General features: G+C 42.9%; 2 protein-coding genes and 1 long non-coding RNA gene across 3 annotated transcripts; all 3 read left to right on the top strand.

Moving 5' to 3' along the window:
• Positions 1–3,878: 3,878 nt before the first annotated feature.
• On the top strand, positions 3,879–11,907 carry ckm2 (creatine kinase-2). Its single transcript, NM_001139716.1, is given in 8 exon segments — positions 3,879–3,947; positions 5,351–5,559; positions 8,742–8,896; positions 9,088–9,220; positions 9,925–10,096; positions 10,223–10,346; positions 10,905–11,094; positions 11,389–11,907. Coding segments are annotated over 7 exon segments (1,146 nt in total). The 5' UTR covers positions 3,879–3,947; positions 5,351–5,366; the 3' UTR covers positions 11,568–11,907.
• Positions 11,908–19,690: 7,783 nt separating this feature from the next.
• On the top strand, positions 19,691–20,346 carry LOC106603694 (creatine kinase M-type-like). The gene is made up of 2 exons (XM_014197685.2): positions 19,691–19,977; positions 20,102–20,346. Exons 1-2 carry the CDS (start codon positions 19,785–19,787, stop codon positions 20,329–20,331), a joined length of 423 nt encoding a protein of 140 aa, XP_014053160.2. The 5' UTR covers positions 19,691–19,784; the 3' UTR covers positions 20,332–20,346.
• Positions 20,347–22,814: 2,468 nt separating this feature from the next.
• LOC106603695 (uncharacterized) lies at positions 22,815–24,223 on the top strand. The gene is made up of 2 exons (XR_001328472.2): positions 22,815–23,047; positions 24,097–24,223. It is a non-coding gene; the product is annotated as an uncharacterized lncRNA (long non-coding RNA).
• Positions 24,224–24,682: the final 459 nt, after the last annotated feature.

The following is a 24,682-nucleotide window of genomic DNA, read 5'->3' on the forward strand; positions in this document are numbered from 1 at the left end:
AGGTGGACAGACTGTGAGCTCATTTTTGAGGTCGGAGTAAAGGATTCCATATCTTGTGAAGTGGCAGTGATTCCATAGCTTCTGTAGTGTGGTCTGTTGGTTCACACGCATCGTATAACGGTCCTCCGTTGCATAACTGTTCTAGCTCGGATCTGGGCGGCTGTAGTGTGTGACGTTTGCACTTTGCAGCTGCTATATCAGGAGACTGAGAGAGCCATTCTTAGACGCTATTACTTGACTGTCTCTCAACCTACAGCTCGACTAATGATCGGTACGGAAGAAACACACCCAAAACACACAGGCCAATTACTGCACTGCTGAGGTTACCATTATCAAGTTGTGAGTTAACAGTGTTGTCAACCCATTCCAGCCCAGTAGACTCATTCCAATTTCATAATGCAAAAACAACGCAATCTTTAATTTACAACGTGTATCCATTGCAAAATGTTGGATGGTCAGCTTTAATCAGGGCTGGGTCGCTCCTCTTTTCAGTTGGCTGCAGCTAGCGACTGGAACAAGATGCAACAAACACTTAAACTGGACAGTTTTATCTCAATCTCTTCATTCAAATACTCAATTATGGACACTTACTGACAGATGTGTCTGCTTTGCGTGATGTATTGTTGTCTCTACCTTCTTGCCCTTTGTGCTGTTGTCTGTGCCCAATAAAGTTTGTACCATGTTTTGTGTTGCTACCATGTTGTGTTGCTACCATGCTGTGCTGTCATGTGTTGCTGCCTTGCTGTGTTGTTGTCTTAGGTCTCTCTTTATGTAGTGCTGTCTCTCTTGTCATGATGTGTGTTATGTCCTATATTTATATATTTTTAATCCCCGTCCCCGCAGGAGGCCTTTTGCCTTTTGGTAGGCCGTCATTGTAAATAAGAATTTGTTCTTACCTGACTTGCCTAGTTAAATAAAGGTAAAATATTTTTTCATTTTTTTAAAGTCTGACAGTTAAGATTGCTGATGAGTCTTGAGGTGTGGGGGATTGGGCATAGGGAGAGGGGTGGGTGGCAGGAGCTGGGAGAGAGACTAATTTGGTCAGCCCCCTGTTGAAGGTGGACATGCCGCAGACAGCTGTGTAACAAGAGACAGAGTGTCAATTCAGGGCAAGGGCAGCGTGACAGCCCACACTCCACCCCTCTGTATCCCCTCACAGTGGTAGAGGAGGGAGGGAGTAGACTAATGGGTTGGGGTTTACTAGGTAAGGTTGCAATTGGGGTGAGGGAAGGCAGAGTGACCGAGGGAGTTATCAGGGGTCAAGAAAGAAAGAGTGAAGACATAGTGTGTGGGACTGTGTGTTCGGTTAGGGTTAGGAACAAGGTGGCGTGGTGGGTGACAGGTGTGATTGGGTAAGGCAAGTGTTGTGGTGGGACGAACCAGGGGTGCAAGCTGTTGCCGTTGCCTGTTAGCCAGATCACACCATAGACTTGCAGCATTGGCAGGATGCCCGTCTCCCCTGGGGCTATCTCAAGGCACTTCACCCGTCACAATGGCTCGCTCATTGGACTTTCTCTGCATCAGTGTTGGTCTCCTCTCACTTTGTCCAGGCTCTGCTGCAAATAGACCAAGCAGTACATTCTGACAGGAGGATGACAATGATGCTGCCTTCAAGTGCTGTCCGAAAATTCTGGAATACGATCATTTTAGTACCCAAGTTAATGAGTTGTGATGTTTCTTCACTGACCTTTCACCTTTTCAACCAAGACGATATTGTCAAGATTAGCAAGTTAGACAACTTTATTATCAGCAACGTTAGCTAGCTTATCTAGCCTGCTAAATTGGTTGAAGAATTGTTCTGAATAAAAAACACTTGAACGCCATCATGTCATATTTATGACCTCAATAACTAGGAAATATAACACACAGAGGAGCATTTGAGAGCAGCACGACATCATAAGAATGAATGAATTAATTTAATTAGAGAAGGGGTCTGTAGTGTCCATTATGCGTGCAAAGTAATGTGATTGAATACTGGGGGTCATTTGATTATATTAAAATGATAGTGGCAGATGCATGGATGAATTTGCACTAGACAGGATTGGTCGGAGTATACTTTTTTTGAAGTTGTAATTGTTCCTTTGCTTTATTTTTCATTGCTTTGTTGTTGATGTTGTTGATCTACTGCAGTGGCATGTTCCATCTTTATTCCGGGGCTGCCGTGGTGAAGAAATGACATTATGCTCCATCACGGACGCATCTGGTCCCGTGTGGCTCAGTTGGTAGAGCATGGTGTTTGCAACGCCAGGGTTGTGGGTTTGATTCCCACAGGGGACCAGTACAGAGAAAAACAATTATGAAATGTATGCATTCACTGCTGTAAGTCACTCTGGATAAGAGTGTCTGCTAAATGACTAAAATGTAGAAATGTTATGAATCATCTTTGAAAGACAGGGTCCTGAAAAAGGGACGTTTCTTTTCAATTTGTAAGTCGCTCTGGATAAGAGCGTCTGCTAAATGACTTAAATGTAAATGTAAATGTAAATCTGTCAAACGTAGATCATCAGCAATGGGCCTGTCCTCATCCGCCAACAGATACATGGCCCCCCCCACATGATGGGCTTCCAACGCTGCTAAAATGTCCTTCTTGCAAATATTCTGTCTGGATAAAAACATAATGATGAGCAAACTAGACCTGCTGTTCAATAAATCAATAAAATGCATTTTATAAAGCCCTTTTTACATCTGCAGTTGTCACAAAGTGCTTTACCAAGCCTAAAACCCCAAAGAGAAAGCAATGCAATTGCAGAAGCACAGTGCATAGAAAAAACTCCCTAGATGGCAGGAACCTAGGAAGAAAGAAACCTAGAGAGGAACCAAGCTCAGAAGATTGGCCAGTCCTCTTCTGGCTGTACCGGGTAGAGATTTAAGAGTACATGTGATCATTAATGCCAGATCGTTGATCTAATATGGCCTGCATTGATCTAAGGTGACATTATAGATAACGTTCATATCATTCACTTCACATGTAAATAACATGCATTACACATGCATTACTAATTAATCTGTAATATACAAAACACATTAAAAGACAAACCTACTATAGGCTAAACTGAGTAGCGTTCGTGGGGAATAAGAATCCATGTATAAGGGAAAAGAATTCCAGCTTTTCCCAACCTGTGCTACTGACATAAGGACCCCTGCTATCCATGGCATGTTTGGCAAAAGCATTGCTCAGCTTTTTTGGAGCGTGCTACTTACTACTCCCACCCCATCGCACAACCCCTCCCACCATCCTGATGACCCCGTGGAGAGTCGACTCCAAAATACTCGATTCCTCAACTCCTTGACCATCGACTCCGCGAGTCTACACTCATTTTATTACAAAAATAATTTATTGCTACTAATATCGATTATTTTAGGATAACGTAAGTAACACATATCTGCAATACAATAGCTTGTTCTTAGACTAAAGAGCAGCTTGAAGCTGTCTGTTTATGGAGTTTTGAATTAATGAATTAAGGTTTAGGCAGCTAGGCTGATGTATTGATTAGCCTTGATTATTTTGGTTAGTAGATTGTCAGATGCATCGCTAGTCAATCACACAGTTCATGAGTGCGTATACACACACTCTCAATTATAGCTAGAGTCAAGAGTCGACTGCAAAAATCCTGGATCGACTCCACAAAAACACTAGATCCCCTACCACAGGCACTATGGCGGCGGACAGGGAGGGTAGAGCAGGGAGGGGTGAGGGTACAGCTGCAGCCCCGCCTTGGATGACAGATGTAAATCCAGTCCTTCCGTAAACTAAACTGGGTATCAGAGACAGGATTGGGCCAATGAGAGACCAGCATGCTGTAAAATGGGCAGCCAATGGCTGCGTGTCTGCCCGGTATATAAGAAGAGCTCAAGAATCTTCAGAGTTGGGTGACCTCTATATTTTGGCTCTGGTGAACAGGATCTGATCCCAAGGACTGTTACTTTTTTTCTTGTCTGGTGTGCAGGTAAAAATGCAACGCTGTGCTTTGTATGAATAGCGAACGCTTTGGGATAAGGGCAGTGTGGCGGTTTGGATTAGTTGGACTCGGAAAGGCTTCTGAGCTAAATCATTTTTGGGAGACAAGGTTTGAAAAATTGAATGGTGCACATTTTTGAGTTAGCTGAGTTCTGTTATTTTGGCGTGTCCCTATTTGAAAGGGAGAGGTGCTTTTAAAGCTCCTCAGGTTTTTCTTACCTCTCCTACACACTTTTCTTTAGTTTTTCAGTTTTAATCATATAATTTTGTATTTTTCTTCTGTGCAAATAATTAATTCAAATAACAATATACTTAAATGAGGCATATACTTAATGATGCAAAAATAAGTCCTGGGTCAGTAAATGTACATATGTGGGCAATCTGGAAGGGTTTCAGATCAGTGGGATAATGAACAGCATATCTTAATAGGAGTCTGATTCTCTTGGCTCATTTGATGATAATTTTTTTTCTGGAAATGAAGATGTGAATTGTAAAGTTGTGAACTGTTGCAAAGTTTCATAAGCTTTGTGTCAGCAAATGGTTCTCTGGTGCGGATACTGAGATAAATAAGTAAGTGTCTCACAATCAGTACAGTATGAGGGCTATACACAGCTGTGGAACAGGTGTAAAAAGATAGCTGGTCTAGAATGTCCAGCAATTGCTTTCGGACAGTTACTGTAAGTCACACCCTTTTCATTGCTTTTGGACATGGGCATGTGATGCAACAAGTGCGTCAATAGTTAAGTCGAGATCATGTGATCATTTTTAAAATAAATATTTCAAGAAAAGTTGAGGTAAATTCCATGCCGACCAAATGCATTTAAGGAAAATAAATTAAATACAATTTATGAATTTGAGAATGGTCTATCAAGTATAATGAATACAATTGAATTCATGAGTTGAATTCAAAGGGTAATGACATGAAGAGGGGGGCTTTTGCATGAGTGGAGAGGAGGGGTTGGAAATATGTTGCATATGTAAGAGGGCAAAGGGAATATAGGATAAGGGTGGAATGTTGAAGAGGATGTGAGGTTTGGGTTGAGGGTGTTAAAAATACCCAACACACAAGTGCTCCTCCCCCTTATCTATTCCGAACAGAAACATGACCCAATGGACGGGGACGTTGACTGACATTTGTAACTAGGATACGGGGTATCCACACCACTAGGAGTTTTTGCAGCTGTTCTATCGAGTATCCCGCAGTAATCTTTTAAATGTTGGGCTAAGGAAGTTTCTCTTGCCCTGAGATAGAGCACTCCTTGTAGACTTTACTCAGCTGTCAGTGTCAGGGAACTTCCTTTCAAATCGGTTACTATTACGATTTGTGGATTGTTTTCTGTGCAACTAGACAATAAATATCTGAAGATTTCTTATTTTCTTTCCCTCCTGCAGTGTTAGAAACGCAATCATGCCTTTCGGTAACACCCACAACAACTTCAAACTCAACTTCAAAGTTGAGGAGGAGTACCCTGACCTCACCAAGCACAACAACCACATGGCCAAGGTGCTGACCAAGGACATGTACGCCAAGCTGAGGGACAAGCAGACCCCCTCTGGTTTCACTTTGGATGACGTCATCCAGACCGGTGTCGACAACCCTGGTGAGTGCCACATATCTCCAAAACACCCCCTGAGGATAGCCACCAACCACCACAAACACACAACTGTCAAAAGTAGAACTGAGACGGTCTGCACAACCAAGTTAGCGCTCTAGGGATTGATAGATCCTAATACCATTGCAATAATTACATATGAAAATAATATATGCCATTTAGCAGACGCTTATATCCAAAGTGACTTACAGAGCTGTACATACATTGCTCAAGACCTGTTCACGCTACTTGCTAGCAACAACACTGAGTCACCATCAGTTAACTTACTTCTAATAATGTCAATTCTGAAATGTTATGTTATATGGTTGTGGTATAGTATATTATATGGTTGTGGTATTACTATGTCTTGAGCTAGCTGAGGATTAAAAAAAATAATCTCAGTATGTATTTCAGCACCGGGATGATTTGATTTATATGGTTGTGTATTTCAGCACCGGGATGATTTGATTTATATGGTTGTGTATTTCAGCACCGGGATGATTTGATTTATATGGTTGTGTATTTCAGCACCGGGATGCTGAAATGCATACTTAGATTGTTTTTAAATCCTCAGCTAGCTCAAGACATACTAATACCACAACCATATAACTCAAATCAAATCAAATTTTATTAGTCACACGCGCCAAATACAGCAGGTGTAGACCTTACTGTGAAATGCTTACTTATGAGCCCCTAACCAACAATGCAGTTAAAAAATACAGCTAAGAATTAGAAATAAAAGTAACAAGTAATTAAAGAGCAGCAGTAAAATAATAATAGCGAGACTATATACAGGAGTGTACCGGTACAGAGTCAATGTGCGGGGGCACCGGTTAGTTGAGGTAATATGTACATGTAGGTAGAGTTATTAAAGTGACTATGCATAGATGGCCCTCTGTAGTGCCTTGCGAACGGAGGCCAAGCAGTTGCCATAACAGGCAGTGATGCAACCAGTCAGGATGTTCTTGATGGTGCAGCTGTAGAACCTTTTGAGGATCTGAGGACCCATGCCAAATCTTTTCAGTCTCCTGAGGGGAAAAGGTTTTGTCGTGCCCTCTTCATGACTGTCTTGGTGTGCTTGGTGATGTGGACACCAAGGAACTTGAAGCTCTCAACCTGCTCCACTGCAGCCCCGTCGATGAGAATGGGGGCGTGCTCAGTCCTCTTTTTCCTGTAGTCCACAATTGTCTCCTTTGTCTTGATCACGTTGAGAGAGAGATTGTTGTCCTGGAACCACACGGCCAGGTCTCTGACATCTTCCCTATAGACTGTCTCATCGTAACCTGTGGATCTGTTGGGGCGGTATGCAAATTGGAGTGGGTCTAGGGTTTCTGGGATAATGGTGTTGATGTGAGCCATGACCAGCCTTTCAAAGCACTTCATGGCCACAGATGTGAGTGATACGGGTCGATAGTCATTTACGCAGGTTACCTTAGTGTTCTTGGACACAGACACTATGGTGGTCTGCTTAAAATATGTTGGTATTACAGACTCGGACAGGGAGAGGTTGAAAATGTCAGGGAAGACACTTGCCAGTTGGTCAGCGCATGCTTGCAGTACACGTCCTGATAATCCGTCTGGCCCTACGGCCTTGTGAATGTTGACCTGTTTAAAGGTCTTACTCATATCGGCTGCGGAGAGCGTGATCACACAGTCGTCCGGAACAGCTGGTGCTCTCATGCATGTTTCAGTGTTATTTGCCTTGAGCGAGCGTAGAAGTAGTTTAGCTTGTCTAGTAGGCTTGTGTTGCTGGGCAGCTCTCGGCTGTGCTTCCCTTTGTAGTCTGTAATGGTTTGCAAGCCCTGCCACATCCGACGAGCGTCAGCGACGGTGTAGTGCGATTCAATCTTAGTCCTGTATTGACGCTTTGCCTGTTTGATGGTTCGTCGGAGGGCATAGCAGGATTTCTTATAAGCTTCCGGGTTAGAGTCTTGCTCCTTGAAAGCGGCAGCTCTAGCCTTTAGCTCAGTGCGGATATTGCCTGTAATCCATGGCTTCTGGTTGGGGTATGTACGTACGGTCACTGTGGGGGCGACATCATCGATGCACTTATAGATGAAGCCATTGACTGATGTGGTGTACTCCTCAATGCCATCGGAGGAATCCCAGAACATATTCCAGTCTGTGCTAGCAGAACAGTCCTGTAGCTTAGCATCTGCTTCATCTGACCACTTTTTTATTGATCTTGTCACTGGTGCTTCCTACTTTATTTTTGTTTGTACGCAGGAATCAGGACGATAGAATTATGGTCAGATTTGCCAAATGGAGGGCAAGGGAGAGCTTTGTATGCATCTCTGTGTGTGGAGTATAGGTGGTCCAGAGATTTTTCCCTCTGGTTGCACATTTAACATGCTGATAAAAAATTTGGTAAAACGGATTTAAGTTTCCCTGCATTAAAGTCCCCGGCTACTAGGAGCACCACCTCTGGGTGAGCATTTTCTTGTTTGCTTATGGTGGAACACAGCTCATTCAATGCTGTCTTAGTGCCAGCCTCAGTCTGTGGTGGTATGTAAACAGCTACGAAAAATACAGATGAAAACTCTATAGGTAGATAGTGTGGTCTACAACTTATCATGAGATACTCTACCTCAGGCGAGCAATAGCTCAAGACTTCCTTAGATATCGTGCACCAGCTGTTATTTACAACAATACATAGTCCGCCACCCCTTGTCTTACCAGACGGCGCTGTTCTGTCCTGCCGGTACAGCGTATAACCAGCCAGCTGTATGTTGATAGTGTCGTCGTTCAGCCACGACTCCGTGAAGCATAAGATATTACAGTTTTGAATGTCCCGTTGGTAGTTTAATCTTCTCTGTAGGTCATCAATTTTATTCTCCAAAGATTGCACGTTTGCTAGCAGAATGGAAGGAAGTGGGGGTTTATTCGAAGTTGTTTTCGGTCATAAGAGACGATAGGGGCAACATTATGTACGAAATAAGTTACAAGCAACACAAATAAACAAACAAAAAAACACAATTGGTTGGGGACACGTAGATCGTCAGCCTTCTTCTCCGGTGCCATTTATAGTATAGAAATGCAGGTTACCTTATTAAATATGCAGCAGATATTTATTGCATATTTTTCATACCACAGAGTGGTATATTAATGTCAGTTATTCTACTAATGTAGATGTGCTATGTAATGTGCTGCCTTCTTACCCTCCTCCTCCACTCCTCTATCTCTGTCCTCAGGTCACCCCTTCATCATGACTGTTGGCTGCGTGGCTGGTGATGAGGAGTCCTACGAGATCTTCAAGGATCTGTTGGACCCCATCATCTCAGACCGTCATAGTGGATACAAGCCCACAGACAAGCACAAGACCGACCTGAACTTTGAGAACCTGAAGGTAGAGTCTAATTCTTCTGACATGTTTTATGGGTTTCATTTCCTATATGAAATGCCAAAGAGTACTGCTGAGTAAAAGCAGTGTAAAAATGTTTGAATAATCTCTACATAGGAGGTTGTGAATCACAACCTTCTTTGAGACACTTTAAATGTTCTGGTCTGAAACTCTGTTGTGACCTTCTCTCTGTATAGGGAGGTGATGACCTGGACCCCAACTACGTCCTGTCCAGCCGTGTGCGTACCGGCCGCAGCATCAAGGGATACACCCTGCCCCCCCACAACAGCCGTGGCGAGCGCAGAGCAGTGGAGAAACTGTCCGTCGAGGGTGAGCCTCCCAGCTATCAATAGCTACAGGACATATGCATACACAGGATTATGCATGAAGCTAGGCAATAAAACAAACAAAAGGGAAATGGAGATCCAAATGTATTTATTTATTTAAAAACATTTACACCCTTTTTCTTTCCAATTTCGTGAGATCCAATTGCGATACAATAATGATCTTGTCTTATCGCTGCAACTCCCCAACGGTCTCAGGAGAGCCGATGGTCGAATCATGTGTACTCAGAAACATGACGTGCCAAGCCGTGCTTCTTAACACCCGCTCGCTTATCCCGGAAGCCAGCTGCACCAATGTGTCGGAGGAAACACTATTCAACTGACGACCGACGTCAGCTTGCAGGTGCTCGGCCCACCACAAGGAGTCGTTAGAGCGCAATGAGCCAAGTAAAGCCCCCCCGGCCAAACTCTCCCCTAACCCAGAGGACACTGGGCCAATTGTGCACCGCCCTATGGGACCCCCGGTAACGGCTGGTTGTGACACAGCTTGGGATCGAACCCCAGGCAGTAGTGATGCCGCAATACCGCCACTCGGGAGGCCGGAGATCCAATTCTTAGGAACCCCTTAGATTAATTGGAAATAGAGATCAAAAGTGTATCCTTAGCTGCAATGACTAGTGCATGGTGTCAGATAACTCCAGGCAGGGAGATACCATGTTAAGAGTACTGAGGGGTTTTCTGTCCCTCCAGCTCTGAACACCCTGGACGGTGAATTCAAGGGAAAGTACTACCCCCTGAATAAGATGACCGATGCCGAGCAGGAGCAGCTTATCGCTGACCATTTCTTGTTTGACAAGCCCGTCTCCCCCCTGCTGCTGGGCGCTGGTATGGCCCGTGACTGGCCCGATGCAAGAGGAATCTGGTATGTACCCAGAACACAGACCCATACCAATAGTAAACCAAAACAATACTGTATTGTACTGTACAGAATATCCCACAATGTATCATAGTGATGTATCATGTGAAACCTCATCCCTCCTTTCTGAAGGCATAACGATGCCAAGAGCTTCTTGGTTTGGGTGAATGAGGAGGATCACCTGCGTGTCATCTCCATGGAGAAGGGCGGCAACATGAAGGAGGTCTTCAGACGCTTCTGCGTTGGTCTGAAAAGGGTATGTACTGGTACTCAAACCATTTTACAACTAGCTCTCACAGTCTCACGTCAGAATTAGACATTCATCCATGTTTCTCAAACGTCAAATTTTGAAGTTGTTGCAAACATCACATTTCGAAATGTTTAAGGTTACATTTTCAAGGTTAGGGTTAAGTTTTGGCTCCGAAATCTTAAATTTAGGCATTAACTCTGAATGGTTAAGGTAAGGGTTAAGTTTATTAAGGATTGGCGTAAAACAAAAATCTCAAAAACTTTGGAATCGGAGGCAGATGCTTACGCCCATCCCCAAGCCCCGTCCACAACAACCTAGCAAAACTGACACCTACTTGAAGGTAACAAGTAGGTGTGCTCACTGTTGCCCCCTAGTGGTCAGTTTCCACATCATCGCCTGACGTTCTCAGACATGGATGGACGTTGAATACTGACTTGTATCACGGGTAACCTGGCTGCCATTTTGACATGGTAGAAAAACACCCCTAACACAATGAAAAGACATAAAAACGCAGAGAGACAATTACAAGAATGTTGATACAGGGTTGTTTATTTCACCTGACAGATTGAGGAGACTTTCAAGAAGCACAACCACGGCTTCATGTGGAACGAGCATCTTGGCTACGTGCTGACCTGCCCCTCCAACTTGGGAACTGGTCTGCGTGGTGGCGTGCACGTCAAGCTGCCTAAGCTGAGCACACACCCCAAGTTTGAGGAGATCCTGACCAGGCTGCGTCTGCAGAAGCGTGGCACAGGTACACACACGCACAACAAAAACATCCAGAGCAGCTGCTGATATATTCAACTCTAAATTGTCACAGATCACGGCAGTCTTCCCTTTTACAATAAAACATGTAAAAAGGAACAGAGATTAAGATGAGCAAAAGCTATTCTGAAATAGCCATGTCCACAGCGGTTAGGACGTCTGTTCATTGAGTCTGTTATTTTTGGTGATATTTGGATAATTTACTGTATGAGTAATTTTGCAGAGATTGTCTGAGTCATACACTTAAACCCGCTTCTCTCTCCCTTTTCCCTGCTCTCTACAGGTGGCGTGGACACCGCCTCCGTGGGTGGAGTGTTCGACATCTCCAACGCTGACCGTCTGGGATCCTCTGAGGTAGATCAGGTCCAGATGGTGGTGGATGGTGTCAAGCTCATGGTGGAGATGGAGAAGAAGCTGGAGAAGGGAGAGGCCATTGACGGCATGATCCCCGCCCAGAAGTAAAGAGTTGTTGACGTCGCTGGTCGTATTTTGTTTTTCTATTGTCAAGTTATGTGCCATTGAGCCAACCAACCGGCGCTTAGAGTAAACTGATGCTCGCTCTAGAGACTCTTCACTGCTCACCTATTTTTCTTCTTTCCTTCAGCCTTTTGTTTTTTTCCTTTCCTTTTCTTCCTTGCGCCATTTTTTCCACTTCTCTCTTGTTCAGTTTGCAACATCCTGGATCAGTTTCCACTGAAGTCAGCTTGCCTGACAGATGTGGCATCACGTACATTTGAAATTTGGTTTTAGAAAAATGATATTTGAAACTGTGATTAAATAAACTTGGCTTCATGAACCAAAACAGATTGGTCTTCCTTGGTCATGCACTCATGATAAGTCACTGCAAATGTTAAATCAAGTCTAATAGTGTTCAACCGAAAAGTCTCTATATGGTCCCACACTACACAGAGTTAATGGTACAGGTTCAAAAGTGTAAATTTCACATGTATTCTGTAACTCAGTAAATGGTTGCAAATTAAGATAACACTGGCATCACTGGTTTTTGTTGGAATTACTCTACTTTGGTGTAAAATGTAAAAAATATATATATAATCCATCTGAGAAACTTCTTAAAGACATGCTCCTGAACTTTTGGCAACTACTAAGTATTTTTAAACCTCCCACTTTGGTCTGGATGTGTCAATGTGTAGTTCATACATGCATAATCTATGAGCAGAATTACTGTTTACCTCAATTACACAAAATCCCTAGTTTGAAAGCAAAGTTTTTCTGGATGCAGTGCTGTGCCGTTTTTCCTATGTTTACCCCCATAGAAATTCGTTTTCAACCAAAGGAAGAAGCCACTGCTGTCCAAAAAAAACATTGCTGCACGTCTAAAGTTCGCAAAAGAGCACCTGGATGTTCCACAGCGCTTCTTGCAAAATATTCTGTGGTCAGATGAAACTGAAGTTGAGTTGTTTGGAAGGAACACACAACACTATGTGTGGAGAAGAAAAGGCACAGCACAGCACCCAACATCAAAACCTCATCCCAACTGTAAAGTATGGTGGAGGGAGCATCATGGTTTGGAGCTGCTTTGCTGCCTCAGGGCCTGGAAAGCTTTCTATCGTCAACATAAAAATGAATTCCCAAGTTTATCATGACATTTTGCAGGAGAATGTAAGACTATTTGTCCGCCAATTGAAGCTCAACAGAAGTTGGGTGATGCAACAGGACAACGACCCATAACACAGAAGTAAATCAACACCAGAATGGCTTCAACAGAAGAAAATACGCCTTCTGGAGTGGTCCAGTCAGATTCCTGACCTCAACCCGATTTAAAATGTTGTGGCATGAGCTCGAGAACGGTTCACACCAGACATCCTAAGAATATTGCTGAACTGAAACAGTTTTGTAAAGATGACTGGTCCAAAATTCCTCCTGACCATTGTGCAGGTCTAATCCGCAACGACAGGAGTTTATTGCTGCCAAAGGAGGTTCAACCAGTTATTAAATCCAAGGGTTCACATACTTTTTCCACCCTGCACTGTGAATGTTTACACAGTGTGTTCAATAAGACATGAAAATGTATAATTGTTTGTGTTATTAGTTTAAGCTGTTTGTCTATTGTTGTGACTTAGATGAAGATCAGATCAAATTTTATGACGAATTTATGCAGAAATCCAGGTAATTCCAAAGTTTTCACATACAAGTTTCACATACAAAGATGTTTTTTAAACAGGAATTGACAATGTCTCTTATGACTTCACCCGACAAAGACCATAATCTAAACTGTAGCTCCTATATCACCTAGCAACTATCTTTTCAGCTTACTGAGTAGGGTTTAGACCACAGTTTGTGAGTGGCCCTTTGAGAGTTCTCATAGATATCTCTGATATCTCCTTAGATTTCAGCCATAGATGAGGCCCATAAACAAGGTACATGACTAACACTGGAATACCAGTCAGGACCTCTGCTCCTTTGATGCAGATCACGTGCTCTATATTTTGGTGCAGATGCTTCACAGTGAACACATTCATCACATGCTGAACGAGGTCCTCTCAGATCACGGTGTCATCAGCATCCTGAGTGAAAAAATGAAGAAATAACAGACTAGGCTACTAGATTAACTGTGCAATTTGAGAGGAGAGAAGGGGAAAGAAAGGAAGATAGCTCATTTAGAGATAAATAAGGATACAAAAATAAAAACTACCTTTTATTCTGTGATAAGGTCTTCAACCCTCTCGCTGGGGGATATGATCAGGCCACGGACCACACTGTCGCTTCTTTCCTGGATGGTGTTGCACTGTAAGATGATGTCAGCCAGAGAAATATGCTGAGAAGGATTATCACCACAGCAAGCAATGTACTTGGAGTCAAACAGACAGGCCTGGATGAGATCTTTAAGGTCAGGGCCCTCCGCAAGGCTCACAAAATCATTTTAGATCCAAGCCACCCCCTGTACCCGGACGTTGAACTACTCCCCTCTGGGTGCAGGTATAGGGCACCCCTCAGCAGGAAAAACAGAACTAAACAGTAATTTGTGCCAGGTGTGATATCCCTCCTAAATAGCTCGGGCTAATATTCCTATCGACTCAGTAAGGCCAGCAGGCTAGTCTTTAAAAACAATTTTTTTTTATTGGTATGTAACTGTTATGAAAGTTGTATTGTCAATTTTGTTTTGTATTTAAACGCCACTTTAACGTGTACATGACACTGCAACAAAATTTCCCCATGGGGACAATAAAGTCAGTAAGTAAGTAAGTTATACAAATAATTGCATTTTACTACTGGCAACTGAATACATACAGTATAACCTATATACATACTATTGTGAAGGTGTTACTGTGCATACTGTACCCGGTACAGAACTTCAAAGATTTTCTGCATGTCCGCCTTCACAGCACCTCCTTTTGACTTAAACAAGTCCAATAGTTTTGGTGTACATTCGTCCAGATTCTGCATAAAGGTGGACTCGAGCAACAGTTGTAATTCTTCTGAACTCTTCCTTAATGAGAGAGATCTTCTGAACAGATGATCTGAGAGCCATAATGCTATTGGGAAACCCCTTCCAAAGCATGTGCAAAGTGAGAATGTTCAGACTAATCTTTAATGTATATTTAATTGTAGATTAGAATATTAGGTCAAGACAACACAAAATATTTAAATCAATATACACTTTTTACCTACAATGACTATTTTAATTCAGCTGTATTTTGTACCTGAGTGGGCTCAAACAGGGCTAGCCATCTTTCTTTGAAGTCCTTCACAGGAAGGGCCTGAATTATATTTTGGAACTCACAATGTTGTAGTTTTTTATTTATTTATTTTTATTTAACCTTTATTTAACTAGGCAAGTCAGTTAAGAACAAATTCTTATTTACAATGACGGCCTACCAAAAGGCAAAAGGCCTCCTGCGGGGACGGGTGCCTGTGATAAAAAAATATATATACAATATAAATATAGGACAATCACAACAAGAGAGACACAACACTACATAAAGAGAGCTAAGACAACAACATAACAAGGCAGCAAAACATGACAACACAGCAATGGTAGCAAGACAACATGACAACAACATAGTAGCAGCACAAAAACATGGTACAAACATTATTGGGCATACAAACATTGTCATGTACTTGTACTTCTCCCAGTAGCTCCACTCGCTCCCTCTCCAGGGTTTCTCCAGCAGGGTGGGAGGTAATTTACCTCTGCATTCTTTGTTTTCTCTTGACAGTGTTCACTTTCAGTTCTGGACAATCCAATTCCTCTCAGTTTCGATCTGTAATTGCCCATCTTGTACTTCAGGCTGGTTTGCCATCCGTACAGGCCTGAGAAGGACCCAGACTCTTTAAGGCATGGCTACTTTTTTACCAAAGCTACTGCAACTTAGCAAATTTGTAGACTTGGCGGATAGGCTGTAAACTGGAAGATCCTTTCAGACAGTTTCCAGGATGTCTGATTTCACAGACAGATTGTTGAGTAGTGTTCCATTCTTCGTGTGTGCTTCATTAGCTGCCTCAAGAATGAGCTCTGTATCAGTACTCAGGAACCTCTGAATACCTATACCTAAAAGAAGACTTGTATTAAAATCTATGACAATGTCAGGAAAATAAAACGGAAACATCGCAATCCTATCGGACTTGGAAGAGCTGCTTGTTATCTATCTTACTAGCCAGCCCAGTTATTTAATTTAGCTAGTTTGGCTGTTAGATTATTGGTTAGATAACTATTGCATAAGGTCAACATTTGCAGTGCTGCCTAACATGTTGTGAATACGTGAACAACACAAAGGTTTCGGCAAGGACAGGTGTCGCTAGATAGCTAGGTTTAGTTAGCTAGCTAGTTACATATTGTTCATTCCTCTATGCCTGGCTAGCTTGCCTAGCAGTCAAACATTAAACTGCAGGGACACCATGTGTTCAGTTCTACTGTAATGTTTGCTGACGATGCATTTTTTGGTAACATAGCTATTTCGGTTAATATAAAACGTACACAAAATGACAAAGGTTAGAAACAGCGCTGAGGCGAGTAAATGCACTGCTAACTTACTGCTAACTTGCCCACCACTAGCTAACTTTACAGACATCACGGCCGTTAACTAGCTAGCTTATCAAGGTGCAAATAAACTCAGCAAAAAAATAAACAGCCCTTTTTCAGGACCCTGTCTTTCAAAGATAATTCATAAAAATCCAAATAACTTCACAGATCTTCATTGTAAAGGGTTTAAACACTGTTTCCCATGCTTGTCCAATGAACCATAAACAATTAATGAACATGCACCTGTGGAACGGTCGTTAAGACACTAACAGCTTACAGACGGTAGGCAATTAAGGTCACAGTTATGAAAACTTAGGACACTAAAGAAGCCTTTCTACTGACTCTGAAAAGCACCAAAAGAAAGATGCCCAGGGTCCCTGCTCATCTGCGTGGACGTGCCATGGGCATGCTGCAAGGAGGCATGAGGACTGTAGATGTGGCCAGGGCAATAAACTGCAATGTCTGTACTGTAAGACACATAGACAGCGCTACAGGGCGACAGGAAGGACAGCTGATCGTCCTCGCAGTGGCAGACCATGTGTAACAACACCTGCACAGGATCGGTACATCTGAACATCACACCTGCTGGACAGGTACAGGATGGCAACAACAACTGCTCGAGTTACACCAGGAACGCACAATCCCTCCATCAGTGCTCAGAATGTCCGCAAAAGGCTGAGAGAGGCTGGACTGAGGGCTTGTAGGCCTGTTGTTTGGCAGGTCCTCACCAGACATCACCGGCAACAATGACGCCTATGGGCACAAACCCACCATCGCTGGACTAGACAGGACTGGCAAAAAGTGTTCTTCACTGATGAGTCGCAGTTTTATCTCACCAGGAGTGATGGTCGGATTTGCGTTTATCGTCGAAGGAATGAGCATTACACCGAGGCCTGTACTCTGACGCGGGATCGATTTGGAGGTGGAGGGTCCATCATGGTCTGCGGCGGTGTGTCACAGCATCATTGGACTGAGCTTGTTGTCATTGCAGGCAATCTCAACGCTGTGCGTTACAGGGAAGACATCCTCCTCCCTCATGTGGTACCCTTCCTGCAGGCTCATCCTGACATGACCCTCCAGCATGACAATGCCACCAGCCATACTGCTCGTTCTGTGCGCGATTTCCTGCAAGACAGGAATGTCAGTGTTCTGCCATGGCCAGCGAAGAGCCCGGATCTCAATCCCATTTAGCACGTCTGGGACCTGTTGGATCGGAGGGTGAAGGCTAGGGCCATTCCCCCCAGAAATGTCTGGGAACTTGCAGGTGCCTTGGTGGAAGAGTGGGGTAAGATCTCACAGAAAAAACTGGCAAATCTGGTGCAGTCCATGAGGAGGAGATACACTGCAGTACTTAATGCAGCTGGTAGCCGTACCAGATACTGACTGTTACTTTTGATTTTGACCCCCCCTTTGTTCAAGGACACATTATTCAATTTCTGTTAGTCACATGTCTGTGGAACTTCTTCAGTTTATGTCTCAGTTGTTGAATCTTGTTATGTTCATACAAATATTTACACATGTTAAGTTTGCTGAAAATAAATGCAGTTGACAGTGAGAGGACGTTTCTTTTTTTGCCGAGTTTATACACTGCTCAAAAAAATAAATCACACTTCTGTGAAATCAAACTGTCCACTTAGGAAGCAACACTGATTGACAATAAATTTCACATGCTGTTGTGCAAATGGAATAGACAACAGGTGGAAATTATAGGCAATTAGCAAGACACCCCCAATAAAGGAGTGGTTCTGCAGGTGGAGACCACAGACCACTTCTCAGTTCCTATGCTTCCTGGCTGATGTTTTGGTCACTTTTGAATGCTGGCGGTGCTTTCACTCTAGTGGTAGCATGAGACGGAGTCTACAACCCACACAAGTGGCTCAGGTAGTGCAGCTCATTCAGGATGGCACATCAATGCGAGCTGTGGCAAGAAGGTTGCTGTGTCTGTCAGCGTAGTGTCCAGAGCATGGAGGCGCTACCAGGAGACAGGCCAGTACATCAGGAGATGTGGAGGAGGCCGTAGGAGGGCAACAACCCAGCAGCAGGACCGCTACCTCCGCCTTTGTGCAAGGAGGAGCAGGAGAAGCACTGACAGAGCCCTGCAAAATGACCTCCAGCAGGCCACAAATGTGCATGTGTCTGCTCAAACGGTCTGAAACAGACTCCATGAGAGTGGTATGAGGGCCCGACGTCCACAGGTGGGGGTTGTGCTTACAGCCCAACACCGTGCAGGACGTTTGGCATTTGCCAGAGAACACCAAGATTGGCAAATTCGCCACTGGCGCCCTGTGCTCTTCACAGATGAAAGCAGGTTCACACTGAGCACATGTGACAGACGTGACAGAGTCTGGAGACGCCGTGGAGAACGTTCTACTGCCTGCAACATCCTCCAGCATGACCGGTTTGGCAGAGGGTCAGTCATGGTGTGGGGTGGCATTTCTTTGGGGGCCCGCACAGCCCTCCATGTGCTCGCCAGAGGTAGCCTGACTGCCATTAGGTACCGAGATGAGATCCTCAGACCCCTTGTGAGACCATATGCTGGTGCGGTTGGCCCTGGGTTCCTCCTAATGCAAGACAATGCTAGACCTCATGTGGCTGGAGTGTGTCAGCAGTTCCTGCAAGAGGAAGGCATTGATGCTATGGACTGGCCCGCCAGTGTGTTTTTCCACTTTAATTTTGAGTGTGACTCCAAATCCAGACCTCCATGGGTTAATAAATTGGATTTCCATTGATTATTTTTGTGTGATTTTGTTGTCAGCACATTCAACTATGTAAAGAAGAAAGTATTTAATAAGATTATTTCATTCATTCAGATCTAGGATGTGTTATTTAAGTGTTCCCTTTATTTTTTTGAGCAGTATATATTGATGTCCTCAGGATCTTCAAACATCCTAAATCGAAGTCTCCAACTGGGCACAGATGTCATTTCAACATTTAGTTTTGATATATTTTTGGTTGAGATGTCAACTAACATGAATTAACGTGAAATCAACAAAGGATTTCACATAATTTGATTTAGGTTATAAATTGGGTGAAAACAATAAAAAATTCCATTACATTGATGACTTTTTGCAAATCCAATCAGTTTTCAAAGTTCATTCAAAGTCATCAGATGTAATTTTTTGTTTTTGAAATGACGTGGAAACAACATTGATGCAACCAGTTTCTACCTAGTGGGCAATTTCTAGTGATCAGGCTGACCTCACAACCTCATCAACATTCCAGCCACCATATATAATCCTCTCTTCAGCCCTCTTACCCATATCTCACACTCAACCCCTCTCTTGAATGGCCCTTCCGTTTATTCCCTTTGTCCACATTCATCCCGTACACAAAAAAATAGACGTTTATCCATAAACGGCGAATTTCGAAGGGAACCTATGCGATCTTGTTGTGTGAGGTTTGGGATAAGGATGTTAAAAATATTCAACGCACAAGTGCTCCTCCCCCTTATCTATTCCAAACAGAAACTTGACCCAGTGGATGGGGACATTGACTGACGTTTGCAGCTGTTCTTTTGACTATCTTCCACTGTCAGTGTCTGGGAACGTCCTTGATAGGTTACTATTAGGTTTGGTGGTTTAAACGTTTTCCATGGGTTCCTAATGTCTCTATACTGTGCTGTTTTCCATGCAAATTATGGACTCTAAAGATCAAAGCTATTCTATAATTTACCCCCCTGCAGTGTTAGAAACGCAATCATGCCTTTCGGTAACACCCACAACAACTTCAAACTCAACTTCAAAGTTGAGGAGGAGTACCCTGACCTCACCAAGCACAACAACCACATGGCCAAGGTGCTGACCAAGGACATGTACGCCAAGCTGAGGGACAAGCAGACCCCCTCTGGCTTCACTTTGGATGACGTCATCCAGACCGGTGTCGACAACCCTGGTGAGTGCCACATATCTCCCAAACACCCCCTGAGTATTTTTCAAACAACAGTGGTATATTAATGTCAGTTAGCCTACTATGTAGATGTGCTGCCTTTTTACCGTCCTCCCCCTCCTTTCCTCAGGTCACCCCTTCATCATGACCGTTGGCTGCGTGGATGGTGATGAGGAGTCCTACGAAATCTTCAAGGACCTGTTGGACCCCATCATCTCAGACCATCATAGTGGATACAAGCCCACAAACAAGCACAAGACTGACCTGAACTTTGAGAACCTGAAGGTAGAGTCTAATTCTTCTGACATGTTTTATGGGTTTCATTTCCTATATGAAATGCCAAAGAGTACTGCTGAGTAAAAGCAGTGTGAAAATGTTTGAATAATCTCTACATAGGAGGTTGTGAATCACAAACTTCTTTGAGACACTTTAAATGTTCTGGTCTGAAACTCTGTTGTGACCTTCTCTCTGAGTAGGGTTGTAATTATGGCAGGTAGCCAAGTGGTTAGAGCATTGGGCCAGTAACCAAAAGGTTGCAAGATCAAATCCCTGTACTGACAAGGTAAAAATCTGTCCTTCTGCCCTTGAACAACCCACTGTTCTGTCATTGTAAATAAGAATTTGTTCTTAACTGACATGCCTGGTTAAATAAAAACATTTATAAAAAAATGACCTGAACCCCAACTATTTCCTCTCCAGCCGTGTGCGTACTGGCTGCAGCATCAAGGGATACACCCTGCCCCCCCTCAGCTGTGGCGAGCGCAAAGCAATGGAGAAACTGTCCGTCGAGGGAGAGCCTCCCAGCTATCAATAGCTACAAGACATATGCATACACAGGATTATGCATGAAGCTAGGCAGTAAAACACACAAAAGGGAAATGGAGATCTGAATTCTTAGCCACTCCTCAGATTAATTGGAAATAGAGATCAAAAGTGAATCCTTAGCTGCAATGACTAGTGCATGGTGTCAGATAACTCCAGGTAGGGAGATACCATGTTACGAGTACTGAGGGGCTTTCTGTCCCTCCAGCTCTGAACACCCTGGACGGTGAATTCAAGGGAAAGTACTACCCCTTGAATAAGATGACCGATGCCGAGCAGGAGCAGCTTATCGCTGACCATTTCTTGTTTGACAAGCCCATCTCCCCCCTGCTGCTGGGCGCTGGTATGGCCCCTGACTGGCCCGATGCAAGAGGAATCTGGTATGTACCCAGAACACAGACCCATACCAATAGTAAACCAAAACAATACTGTATTGTACTGTACAGAATATCCCACAATGTATCATAGTGATGTATCATGTGAAACCTCATCCCTCCTTTCTGAAGGCATAACGATGCCAAGAGCTTCTTGGTTTGGGTGAATGAGGAGGATCACCTGCGTGTCATCTCCATGGAGAAGGGCGGCAACATGAAGGAGTTCTTCAGACGCTTCTGCGTTGGTCTGAAAAGGGTATGTACTGGTACTCAAACCATTTTGACATGGCACAAAAACACCCCTAACACAATGGAAGTGCAGGGAGACAATTACTAGAATATTAATTGATGTTAACCCAGAACTAAAGTCTTGCGTAACTGATCCGATGCTCAATTAAGATTTCAGTCCAGGGATAGCTCCCCTTTTTTAAAATTTTCGCCTAAATGACATACCCAAATCTAACTGCCTGTAGCTCAGGCCCTGAACTTTTTTTTCTGCCAGAGTCTTTGAAATGCAACAGAAAGGTCAATGTTCCAGTCATCACTCTGGTTGTAATTCCGATTATGTCCACAAGATGGCAGCAGTGTATGTACAAAGTTTCAGATGGATAACTTGAAGTATGAGCGAACTACATGGCATTTAGTGTGAAGTCACCCAGGTACATTTGGACAAATTGTGAAGGAGACATTTGCATTCATATTACATTTTTCTGAATATCATCAAATCTGTATACTTGGACTTTGATTTAGCTTTTCCAGTATTAGTAGCCATATTATAAGTTCAACATTTGCAAAACAACCAGTTTTCATAACTTCATAACTCTGAATATTCTTATAATTTTTGTCCAAAAGGAAAAGGCATGCTGTCGTACAAGGTTAGTAGCTACATTTTACGACAGATACATGGTTTCCGGATACTCCCGTAAAGCCCAGATCATTGGCTATCTAGCAGGCTTTGACCCCGATCGGTGCTTATTTGACAAAGTTAGAGTCGTTCAAGTGAAGAGCGTCCGCGTCATCGGTGTGCCATGAAGGCATCGCTCTCTGACCAAATATGGTGTCATATAGGATATACTACACCCCTAGTGATATAGTGAAGTCTGGTTATGTTCTAGGATCTCTGAGGAATACATACTAATGTGATTTGACTGGTTGAAACAACGTTTAGGGTTAGATTTTCACAGATTCCTTTCTTTGCAAATTGAACGAGTGGAAATACAAAATCGATCGTGCATGCTATGTGGACCATTTTAGGATATGAAAAATGATTTTTATCTAACAAAACGACACTTCATGTTATCTCTGGGACCCTTTGGATGAAAAATCAGAGCAAGACTTCAAAATGTAGGTGCACATTTCACCTTCAGAGGTGAATTTATCAAACCTATCGCAGTGAAAGAAGTGTTTTGTTGTTAGGAGCTCTCCTCAAATAATAGTATGGCATTTTTTTGCCGTAATAGCTCTTGTAAATTGGACAGTGCAATTATATTAACAAGAATTTAAGCTTTCAGCCGATATAAGACACTTATATGTACCGACATTTGTTGTTTCTCTAAAATCTGCAATCGTGACAAGGCGCTGTATGATTTACAACTGTCCCATTGACGGGACGCCTATCCTTAAAGAAGCGATAGAACAAGGATCGGAAACAGAACAAAGAGCTCCACCCCTCGTGCTTTTCAAGTTACAGGCAATTCTATGTGTCAAATGTCCCCTCCCCTTTCGGAATTCGAAAGACTCTAACAAAAATCAAATCGCGAAATCGTGATTTGTTCAAAGCACCGGAACTAATGCTGCTTGTTATCTCACGCATCCCGTTGTATCATGACAGATCAACACTACTACTACCACCAGGCTGCATCTGCAGAAGCGTGGCACAGGTACGCACACACACAACAAAAAACATCCAGAGCAGCTGCTGATATATTCAACTCTAAATCGTCACAGATCACGAGTCTTCCCTTTTACAACACAACAAGTAAAAATTAAATTAAAATGAGCAAAAGCTATTATGAAATAGCCATGACCACAGCGGTTAAAGGAAAAATCCACAAAAAAACTATATTTTGGTGTTTTTTTTAATTAACTCACTGTTGGTACAGTCCCAACATATTTTGCATGCCAGCAGTCAAGTTTTCAAGATATTGGAATTTTAAGAAGCAAAGTGTCACTTGCCACATCATCATGATGAAGAAAAATGCATCATATAATGGAAAACACATCATCGTAAAACATTGTTCATTGAGTCTGTTATTTTTGGCAGTGGTGGAAAAAGTATTCAATTGTCATACTTAAAATAAAAAAAAGTGAAGATACCTTAATAGAAAATGACTCAAGTAAAAGTCACCCAGTAAAATATTACTTGAGTTAAAGTCAAAGTATTTGGTTTTAAATATACTTAAGTATCAAAGTACAAGTAAAAGTATAAACCATTTCATATTCCTTATATTAAGCAAACCAGATGGCACAAATATGTTTTATATATATTTTTTAAAGATAGCCAGGGGCACACTCCAACACTCAGACATCATTTACAAATGAAGCATTTGTGTTTAGTGAGTCCGCCAGATCAGAGTCAGTAGGGATGACCAGGGATGTTCTCTTGATAAGTGTGTGAATTGGACCATTTTCCTGTCAAACTAACGAGTAATTTTGGGTGTCAGGGAAAATGTATGGAGTAAAAAGTACATTATTTTCTTTAGGAATGTAGTGAAGTAAAGGTAAATGTTGGCAAAAATATAAATAGTGAAGTACAGATAACCCCAAAAACTACTTAGGTAGTACTTTAAAGTATATTTACTTAAAAAGTACTTTACACCACAGATTTTTGGGGACATTTGGATATTTTACAGTATGAGTAATTTTGCAGAGATTGTCTGAGACATACACTTAAACGCACTTCTCTCTCCCTTTTCCCTGCTCTCTACAGGTGGCGTGGACACCGCCTCCGTGGGTGGAGTATTCGACATCTCCAACGCTGACCGTCTGGGATCCTCTGAGGTAGATCAGGTCCAGATGGTGGTGGATGGTGTCAAGCTCATGGTGGAGATGGAGAAGAAGCTGGAGAAGGGAGAGGCCATTGACGGCATGATCCCTGCACAGAGGTAAAGAGTTGTTGACGTCACTGGTCGTCTTTTGTTTTTCTATTGTCAAGCGGTACAATGACGCCAACCAACCTGCGTGTAGTGGAGCTCTTTTTCTTCTTTCCTCCTGCCATTCTTTTCCACTTCTTTCCTGTTCAGTCGGTAACATCCACCAAAGTCGGGCTTACCTGACAGACGTGAACATTACATTGGTTGTAAGAAGTTATCATTGAAAGTTATCATTGAAACTGTGGTCCAATAAACCTATTACCATGAACCAATACAGATGTCGATGTAGTTTGGTCTTTCTTGGTCATGCACTCAAGGTAAGAGCACAACAAGTGTTAAATCAACTTGAAGTTAACACTGTTCTTGTATTGTCCCACACTACACTAGCTTTCTAACAATTTCACAGTTTGTTACTCTGTGAAT

Source organism: Salmo salar, chromosome ssa04 (assembly GCF_905237065.1).
Source record: "Salmo salar chromosome ssa04, Ssal_v3.1, whole genome shotgun sequence".
Taxonomy (NCBI): domain Eukaryota; kingdom Metazoa; phylum Chordata; class Actinopteri; order Salmoniformes; family Salmonidae; genus Salmo; species Salmo salar.